This window comes from Montipora foliosa, chromosome 3, assembly GCF_036669935.1.
Source record: "Montipora foliosa isolate CH-2021 chromosome 3, ASM3666993v2, whole genome shotgun sequence".
In the NCBI taxonomy this organism is placed as follows: Eukaryota; Metazoa; Cnidaria; class Anthozoa; order Scleractinia; family Acroporidae; genus Montipora; species Montipora foliosa.
Window position 1 is genome coordinate 51,002,605 of NC_090871.1, and position 10,553 is coordinate 51,013,157.

At 42.5% G+C, this 10,553-nt stretch overlaps 1 protein-coding gene across 4 annotated transcripts in view; it reads right to left on the minus strand.

The window, feature by feature from the left end:
- LOC137997605 (endothelin-converting enzyme homolog) overlaps positions 1–10,553 on the minus strand; it is a 71,489-nt gene that overhangs the window by 15,384 nt on the left and 45,552 nt on the right. For all 4 annotated transcript variants that reach the window (XM_068843682.1, XM_068843685.1, XM_068843684.1 and 1 more), the window contains 5 exons: positions 9,198–9,331; positions 6,405–6,627; positions 4,793–4,891; positions 4,001–4,078; positions 2,123–2,226 (listed from right to left, as the gene is read on the minus strand). In XM_068843682.1, coding sequence (XP_068699783.1) covers positions 2,123–2,226; positions 4,001–4,078; positions 4,793–4,891; positions 6,405–6,627; positions 9,198–9,331 — 638 coding nt within the window. The remainder of the gene's footprint in view (positions 1–2,122; positions 2,227–4,000; positions 4,079–4,792; positions 4,892–6,404; positions 6,628–9,197; positions 9,332–10,553) is intronic.

Here is a 10,553-nt window from a genome sequence, read left to right on the forward strand (position 1 = left end):
CACAGCCTGCGTATTCTGCTTTTCTACAGTTTCCTTCAAGGCAACTTTGATCTTCTTGTCTGTGATTGTTACTCCCCCCTGGGTGATGCAGGGTGACGGGTGCTCAAGGTCCAGGCCAAGACCGAGCTCTGCTGCATACTTCATACTATCCTTTAAAAATGAATGGTGTCCCACCTCACCTGCTCTTTCTTCAAACTTTCTCACAACTGCAATGGTCGGGTCCAGATTCTTGTAGACTTTCAGAGCAGCCTTTATCTTGACGAGTTTGTATTCTTGCTCGACTGATTTCAGCCCGCGCCCCCCTTTTACCCTCGGGAGGTACAGTAATGCTGTCGAGCCTAGGGGGTGTTTGCCGCCGCTCTCAACGAGGATTTTTCGAACTTCTCTGTCAATTTGCCTAAGCTCTGCTATTGGCCAGCTCTGGGTCCACATTAGATACCCCAGTATGGGAAGGGCAAATTGGTTCGATGCAGCTACGCGGTTGTGATCTGACAGTGGACTTGACCAGATGACTGACATGCGTTGTAGGTATTCTTTGGCTGCAACATTTAAAGCTAACTTGTCATCTTGTTTTAGGTTCTCTAATGTTCCCAGGAACTTGTAATAAGTTCCTTCCTTTAGATTTGTCAGTACTGCTCCGTCATCCAACTGCACACCGGTTTCATCCTTCACCTGTACGCCTCTCCTTACATGGACGGTCGCGCATTTCTTTGGGTTCCATTCTAAGCCTATATCTTGCATCGCACTCTTGGTTGACTTCAGAACCTTGTTGAGTTTGATCTCTGACGCTGCAAACGCCTTAAGGTCGTCAATATACAGCAAATCCGTTATCTTTGTGCTTAAGGGTTTGGACAACTTGTACCCCTCCGAAGCTCGTAGTTTCCAAGCCAGAGGATTCATACACAGGGTGAACAACCTGGGGCACAATGCATCTCCCTGAGGGAGGCCGCGTCTGAATTGTATCACTTCAGACTTCTCTATCCCCTGCTTCGTCTTTGCGACGACTTTCGTGTTCCAGCTGTTGCACAGGCTCTCGATAGTGCGGCACAGCCAGGTTGGAAATCTGTGTAAAATCATCATCTCAGCAAGCCATTCATGGTCAACTGAGTCAAAAGCTTTCTTGACATCAATCCAGGCCATGCTCAAGTTACGTTTCCCTCTGTGACAGTCTTGTGTGACCATTCTATCAATGAGCAGGTTATCAACAGTGCCACTGCATCCTGATTTGGCGCCTCTCTGTTCTCCCTCCATTAGGCCATATTCATTTAGGTGACAATCCATTGGTCCTAATAAGCATGATGTAAACCACTTATACATAGTGTTCAAGCAGGTAATTGGTCTTTGGTTGCTACTTGAGAATTCTCCTGGCTTAGGGATCAACGTCGTTTTTCCCTCGGCAAACCACATGGGGTATTCAGAAGGACTCTGGCCGATGGATTGGAACGATTTGGTCACACCCTCATGCAGCGCATGTGCTTTCTTCCACCAATAGTTGGCGATTCTATCTGGCCCAGGAGCGCTCCAATTTCTTTTCTTCATGATAGTTTTCACTGCTTCAGTTGATTCAAGGACAAAATTCTCATTTGATGGTGGTGGGACATATTTATTAATTGCCTCTCTTATATCCTCAAGCCAGGTAGCATTTCTGTTTCCTGTTCCTCCTTCACTCCACACTTGCCTCCAAAATGAGCTTGCTTCTTCGATGTCTTCAAACTGATTGGCATCTGTTTCATTACTGATAGTGCTCTGGCGAGGTTTGTACTTAGGTCTGTTTAGATACTATTATTATTATTATTATTATTATTATTATTATTATTATTATTATTAGCAACTGTTAACTAAACAGGATCAAGTAATCATGCTCTCTTGATTACTAAAAGTGCGCTCGTGATTGAGGAAAAATGCCCTCCGTCTCAACTAATCAGCATTCAGTAATTTTGCCCCGTATGTGATAAACCTTATAATAACTGACACCAAGTGTCGTCGAGTATTTATGGCATTTACAAGTAGATAAACACACAGCATTGTTGCACACCCTTTAGTTGGTTCTTGCCAACGAGCGCTCATGGAAGTAGTATCAATTATTAAAGCGCTTTTAGATGTAGAATGAATAATTTCCTACCTTCCTTTGTCCACTGGCTTTCCAAGTCTTTTGTAATTTTTCAAGTTGTAGTATTTGAATGTCTCTACCATGTTCTGGAAGTAATTGTCCTTTTTTATTTCAAACTGTTGAGGAGAATTAAAAAAAGAATTACCCATAAGTATAAAGAAAAAATCGTCCTACCCTTCAGTAATACCAAATTACCTTTGATGTACGATTCATCAAAAGATTCAATTGATCATCTATAAAATACAACTATAGACTGCTCAAAGCCTTTTTCTTTTTGCGTTACTAATTAGCGCCTTAGAAAAAAAGAAACAAGAACTTCGGGAAGGGATCCAATCTCGTACCCAGAGTCCTCGGGCTTTTTGGTCAGCGGGTGAGCGTCCGGAAAGACTCTGGGTTTTTATGGAATTGAACTATATTTTTGATTGGTCGCTTGCATATCAATGGCATTCCGACAGGAAGTCGGTAAGTAAATTCGGAAACCCCAGAATTTGGAGGGAGATTCATAATCTAAAACTGGTTTCAGTGCTCTTTGTTTATTCTCCTTCAGAAATATGTAAATCACAAAAATAATAAAACGACGGGGTTTGAATTATTTCTAATACCGCACGGGAATCTTCCCACGCTGCTAAAAACTGGTTACCGTTGCTGTTTCACAAGTACCGTGGGAAAACATAACATCAGTCTCTTTGAGGAGAAATCCGTGGAAGAGGGTCTTGCCGAAGCCAAGACTTACGGAAACTTAAAATTGTAGTACATTACAAAATTGTAGTACATTGGTTTCGTTTCCACAAAAAAATTGTCGATCGTATTGCTTGCACGATGGTATTCTGCACGATGGAATGCACGCGGAAACACTAAAATTACAGTGACACGTATCGAAAGCGTCAGTAGTTTTATCTTCACTCATTCTTACAGCAAGACAATGATCATTTCTCCAGTTTCTTTTATGGTGTGTAAGGCTAAAGTTTTATTTTCTCGAACAATTTCAACCCCCTATTTCTACTGTTTACTGTTTTCTCTTTTCTGTTTCCGTTTAAACTCAAGCATGCGCAATAAGACCGCAACCCACGTGTTCTGGGAAATGGAGTTCATTATCCCAGAGTCTTTCCGGGCGCTCACCCGCTGATCAAAAAACCCGAGGACTCTGGATACGAGATTGGAAGAGATCGGGACTTGTACCCGCGCTGCACGCTCATGTTTCTACCACGGAGCTATCAAGCAATATGAGAGCTGCTTAATTAATTCTTCGCTGCTTTTTAAGTTGCGGTTGAAATAAAATGCATTTTCCATTTCCTCTAGCTTGTGTAGGTGGCGCGATATTAGGGATTATACATACAAATACATACATAAATAAATACATACTTAATTGACCACTCCTCATAGGGACTTTTCATGGCCAATGAAACACAGTCAACGAAACGAAAGAACAGAACAACAACAACTGTTAACAACACCAACTGGCCAGAGGCAAACCAGTTGGCTTTTTACAAGAGCAGCCGAGAAGTTCAACCAGAGACTACCAGGAACAAATTCAACGAGTGGTCAGAGCGGGTATAAATTGATCCCGGGAGCTGCGGATCTGAAGGCAAGCGTCCTAACCACTGGGCCACACTGCCTCCTCCTACTCGCGAGAACGACTAGCTTCGAAGCGGCGAAGGGAACGGCGAAAATCAATGCCGCTTCGATGCCAGTCGCTCTGGAGCCTGTTTAAATAATCCGCGGTGAAATATCCAGCCAGCTACGCAGACTACATTTCCTCCTTCACGTCGCAGCTATGGCCGCCGCATTGTGTAAATTAACGCCGCACACTTCATAAGGCACGTCTCGTTTTTGACCAATCAGAATCCAGTAGATATGCAGCGCGTTTCATGAATGAAAGTATAAGCTTACCCCTTTGTACATCAAAGCCAAAGCAGTCTTGTTTGTTAAGTAATCTGGATAACCAATGTTTTCCCGAATAGCTTGAGCCTGAGAGAAGAGGGTAGTAAAAACTTAAAATTGGAGATGAGTTCATTTCTTTTCTAGCCTTGAAAGTAAAACTTCTCTGACATCATGCAAACTTGTATTTATCCAGTTTTATTTTACTTCAAACTCATTCTTCTGTATCGGACCGAACTGAAATATCCGCTTTGACTGACAGGATGACCCAGCTTCACATCTTAATTAACAAGTGGTTACCCCTGGGTGTTGTGGCCGTTAGGACCAAAAGATACACAACTAAATTGAAATGAAATCAATTCTCTTCACTCATCCTTGTTCTCGATCGTTGTACTCTTAAAGGGAAAGCCGAAGGATGACTACCCTAACTCATGATATTGTGATCAAAGGATCATTTAGGTCACGACTTCTCGAACACAATGCAAAACTCTAGGGACAATCTTCACTGAAATTTGATCGAACTTAACATTTTTTGTGACGAACATTGCTTTTATAGCGATGAGATGACATTGAATGGGACATGCAATCAAGTGCCAAGATGTTTAAACAACTTGCTTGTTTAAAAGGTCACTAAGTCTCGCGATTCACAGGCGCATTTCAGATCTCATTGCAATCATCATCATCATCGTCATCATGCGTCTACTTCCGTCAAGCCGCCATGTTGAAGCTTAAAAATAGAAGACAAGGTTGGACTACTACGTTGTACTACGAAACTTGGACTCTCGTCATTTTTGTTTGTATTACCTTTTCTTTCGCTTTCTCTTTTGTCTCTTCGTCCATCCACTCAACTTTATTCAGATTGGTGAGAAAAACCTGTCTTATATCATGAATCATTTCTTCGGCCTAGGGAAGGACAAAAACGAGTTAATCACGGGCGGTGAAATGGGCATATTTAAGGCTACTTGAAATATTACAGTTTTCACTGTTTTAGAGTTCTTACAGTTTTTAACCCTTTCCGCTAAACAATTCTATGCACTTGTCTTAGCCTAACTCCAACTCTCTCCTTCAAAGTGACTATTTTAGAGGCTCCTAAAAAGTGCAAAAACTAATTGGAATTTGATCAGTCTTCGGGAAGCAGGGCAGGCGCAGTGGTAAGAGCACTCAGGCGCCTTCCACTAATGTGGCCCGGGATCGATTCCCAAATTCGACGCCGGAAGGGGGTTAAGGAGGCTCGAAAGGGCTTCAACACTTTGAAGACTCTCTGTTTAGATCGAATAACGCTACAACACTGTATCACGTAACAGCAATGTTATGGTACCATATGAAACACCGATTATTTCCAACAAATATTGTGATGTAATAAGTTACCATGGCAACGGGAAAGTTCAGCAAAAACACCCTACATTTTGGATTTAGTTGCTCATATCTCAAAAACAAACTCGGGGATCCCCCTCTTGTATTGCTGAAAAGTGATTAGAAGGCCACGATGAAACTTTCGGCAAAGTTTAAAGAAATTATGTCAAATTAAGGTGGCTCTAAATCCACCGGACAGAATTTTTAGAACTTTGCAGAAAGTTTCACCATGCCCTTCTGATTACTTTTCAGAAATAAAAAAAGGGATCACCGAGATCGTTTTTGAGATATAAGCAACTAAAAACAAAATAAAAGGTGTTTATACAGGGCTTGCCCGTTGCCACGGTGACATATTACGTCACAATAATGACTGTATCTTGTTCTGCAATAATTCGGGTTTCATGTGGTACCACAATATTGCTAATGCATCATACCACGTTGTGGTGCCGATCCTTCTAATAAGAGCGTCACTTGAAAGCGTTGAAACTGGTTCGAGCCTCCGTAAGTTGTTAGTTCTCTACTCTGCCCCGAGAGGTTTTTTCCCTGGTATTCCGGTTTCCCCTCTCTTAAACAAAAACCAACGTTTGATTTGATTTGTCCTGATCTCAGTTAATTTGTAGTCTCCCCAATTAGCAGAGTACTCGTGCTCAGCTAAGTCAACCGGTATGTTTTGCTTCCGCCTGGGAAAATCGCGACAAGAAAAGAAGAATCGCTGACTTTAAAAATCGTTTCGTCGCTGCGAAATAGACTTACACCTGTAGGTTATCGATAACTTGCTCACAGGCGGGCGAAAGGGAGTTGTCGATAGCAAAACGGCAGCATTTGATGTTGACAACTAAAGCAGTTTTCCTTTTCAAAAGGAAAACTACTCGAGTTGTCGATGACAAACTTTGTTGTCGACGGCTTGATTTTTCGCTATTTGTAGTCGATAACTTGATTCACACACGCAGTGTTTTGACATGCATCGATAACTTTTTTTGTTATCGACAGCTAAAAGGTTATCAATAACAAATTGCCTCGTCTGTTGAGGTCCTAATATTGCATGGACTGTAAAATTCCTTACCGATTTTTTACTCTCCCCTTCAAATGCTTTGTCGACAAACAGCAAACCAAACGGCATCCCGAACGCCCCGTCTACAGACGATAGACAGTCTTGCCAACGCGGATCCTCGCCAAAAGTACCACTGTAACTCTTCCGATATTCAGCAAAAACGTCATTGAACTTTCCGCTCAGATAGGGAGCGAAACGAAGAACAACGTGCCACATCATGTAATTAGCGATTATTCTGCGATAGGACAAAAGAAAGTCTGATCGTGACATCTGTTTCGTTAAGGTATCAAGGCCGTGAAAACACGGGGGAAAGAGACCAAGGCGAGAGCCCATAAGCGGGAGCAAAAGTTGTTTCAACGAGTTCTCAAACATAAGATTTGGCCTGCACGAGTGATCATTCTCAATCTCATGGGGCATAATTTCTCATGCAAGACGTGATCAACTGGGAAGGTCTGGGTTTCGCTGGAAAATATCTATAAAATTAACACGGTCTGAAGAAACGCTGTTCCCCAAATACAACGAGGTTGTACGCTCCAAGTTATGGGCTCCTTCCTCATTGAACTTCAAATACAGGTAGTAAGATTTCAGAAATGAAATTTGCTACAAGAAAACCCTTAAATTTAAATAAAAGCAACACTCAAGGTCATTTAAAAACAATTCAAGCCTTAAGTTTCATTTCTCAATCCACCAGTGAACGGATTTGTGATCGCCGTCAAGTTAAATGACACCAGAAACAAATCTCTTCTTAACTTCTTAGTTCTTCATCCAGTATCTATAAATTTAATTTTCCATTGTAATCTGTGTCGTTCTGATGCGATGGTTGCAGAGGTGGCGCAATGGTGAAAGCACTCGGTCCCAGAGTCATATGTGGCTTGTGTTTGTGGTTGATTCTCTCTTTTCTCCGGGTACTCCGTATAAAATGTAGAACCTTGTCTATAATTCTGCTTCGCGGGTCTACCCGGCCTTTTACATGCAAACGTATTTACATACATTACGTAGCGCCGGTCGTATGTCAGCAGTGACGCCACTACATCCCTCCCCCCCTTATACCTAGAACAGAAAATATAACTGAAAGAAAGTCAACAGCTTAACACGATAAACGTTCGGCCAATACAGTCAGGCAATGTGCGCTCACTATTCGATACAGACAAAGTCCTTATATTCCGTGTCCATTGTAGACGTGGTTTTTCTTCTAAGCCGGTCTGACACCAGTTGTCCATGTTCTGGGTTGCACTGTTCTCTGTGCTCCTCGGCGTATTGGTTGGTCTCGTCCACTGTTGGGGGGGGGGGGGGGGGGGCCCGGATCAAAGGCTTCTTCGTCATCGGAGTCGTCACATGTGACCACGTACACTTGTCTGTAGCCATTCTTGAGCAGCTTCCAATGCTAGTAGTTTCTGGTTCTTATTCTTTTGTTGTTTTTTGTTCTTATCACATTTCCTTTAACTCCAATAACGGCGACCGGAACCGGGTCATAAAGGGATGTTAAACTGTCCTTTCGTTCTTGTTTGGCTAGAAAGAGATCGCCCACTTTTATGTTCATAGGAGCCGTGTGCCTTCGTTTGTAAGCGTATGCCTTCATCTTTTCTTTTTGATCTCTGTCCCGTTTCCGTATCTCGTCGTCGGCCCGCTTTTCGTTTTCGCCCCCGGGAATTTCCCACGCAGTTCTCGACCGAACATCATGAGCTATCTCCAGCATCCTCGGTCTGAGTCTATCGGAAACTACGATTCTATCTCCTCTCATAACCATTCCGTCTACTATTGTGAGTTCGGCAAATACATGTTTGTATGCCTGTAAAGTCACACTTTTCTCGTCCAACTATCTGTTGCGTAGGCAATTCTTGAGCTCCCGTAGAGTTGGGTCTTCGTTGGTGCTCTTCTGTACCTGTTCCTTGGTGACGGCTTTCGGCGTGTTCGACAACACCGCATAATACACATAGCGTTCACTTCCTTGGTGATCCTCATTTCAATTTTAGGGCACAAATGGAGCGGCAGACTCCACGAGAAAGTCGCAGTCCAACACTCTGTTCACGCTTCTCTGAACCCGGATGGATATGGTGTATGTATATTGAATACAGCTTCCAGAGGTTTGTGATCAGTCACGATCTTGAGCGGCCTTACATTCAGGAATAGGTGGAATTTTCTACATCCGAAGTCGCCGGCCAGAGCTTCTAATTCAATCTGGTTGTATCCTTTTTCGATTTCTGTGAGACTTGGACTGGCATATTGTACCACTTGCCACTCTTGCTGTCCCCGTTTCCTTTGTGTCAGGGTGGCAGCAAGTCCCAACGGGCACCCATCAAAAAAGGAAGTCGTGTTCTGCTTCAGGGTCAAAGTAGGCTTTTACTGTGTCATTTCTGAGCATATTCTTCAGTTCTTCGAGTGCATTAGTGTATTTTTTTACTCCATTCAAACTTTTCTTTACTCAACCTTGCAGGTCCCCATAAACCGTGCGCTGTACCTTATGGTGTATAAAAATGAGTTGAGTTCAGTTGCATTCCTTGGTTGGCCCGCCCTTTTGATAGCCTGTACTTTTGTTTGAATCTGGGGATACTCCGTCTTTCGAGGAACACCAAGCCATAGTAGACCACGCGCTCCTTATTGAACGCCTTAGTGTATGGATAAATAAAAACAAGAAGCGCTTCGAAAACGACACCGATATCTGACTTTTGTTTTTATCGTTGTCCTGCGGGAATACTGATAGGTAAGAAAAGATCTCTCTTGGGAAAAAATAGTTTGCTGCATTTCGCCGCGATGATAACTAAGAACTTAGAGACGCATTAGTCTAAAGGGGGCTTGATTTGATACCTCTTGCTTGTTGAGTTAAAAATCCGAGACATATTCCTGACGTAGTCCGACGCAAATGACACAACTTTTTCTTCACCAGTGATGTCATAGCCTGTTTCACTGAACATCCTCTTGAGAAAGTCCATTAAATCGATCTACGAGGCAATGATCAGACAATACTGTTGACATTGTTAATAACAAGACAGTTACGGTAGTTAGACAGACTGCAATGGTTATGTAACTTGCAAAAGATCTATCATGTATCATGCAAGCTGTATAGAACACATTTGTTTAGTCGACGTGCTTTGATTAAGGTGTCAAAACAAATTTTACTAGTTGCGGAATTAATATATATTTAAAGTTGTTCAGTTATATCACTCAAAATGTAGTTAATTGCAGTTATCTCCCAATTTAGACCGCGTAAACGCATTCTGGTGTTTTGTTTATGGACATTACATAGATTCTCTAAGACTAAATATGTCCTAACCAGCGGAAAAATGCCTAATAAATGAAGCTATAGGGAGATAAGGCTCAGCAAGGAAAAAAAAAACACAGACTCGACTGGCATGCGACAAAAACTTTAAAATTGCAAAACCAGCAACTTATGTCTCCTCAGCAGAAAACAATAGCGATTTTTAGATGGGAGGACGACGACGAGGACGACTATGCGCACGAGTTTTCCGAATTAAGCATGTGCATAAGGTTTGAAGGCGGACAGTTTTCGAAGTGCGCGTCCTCAGAACAGAAACCTCGTACTCGTAGTCGTTCTCGTCCTCCGATGTAAATAGGGAGCTTAAGCACGCGCGTTTTTGAGGCGCGGACGGCAACCGGAAGTGAACTGTTTCCCCTCTTAACGTGTCTTCACACAAACACAATTACACTGCTGAGTATCGTTTTTCCATTAAAGATGATTAGTATAAAAATTTTGGAGACACCACTTCCCAGGCACTCGAAATGTTCTCTTCCGGTTGCCGTACGCGTCTCAAAAATGCGCGTGCTTATATAGGCAACTTCGGAAAATACCATAATACTCTTTGTTGTCCCCCCAAATTTTGCGTAAGTATTGTTTTTGTTTTCTCTTGAGACCGTTGTAAGTCCCAAGAGAAACTGGAAACAATGCTTATGCAAAATTTGGGGAGACAAACAAAGAGTATTATGGTATTTTCCGAAGTGACCTATTAGGAAGCTTAAGCACGCGCGTTTTTGAGGCGCGGACGGCAACCGGAAGAGAACATTTCGCGTGCCAGAACAGTGGTGTCTCCCAGATTTCTATACTAATCTCTAATGGAGTAAAGATACTTGATAATGTAAATGTGGTTGTGTGAAGAGAAGTTAAAAGGGAAAACAGGTCACTTCCGGTTTGCGTCTCAAAAACGC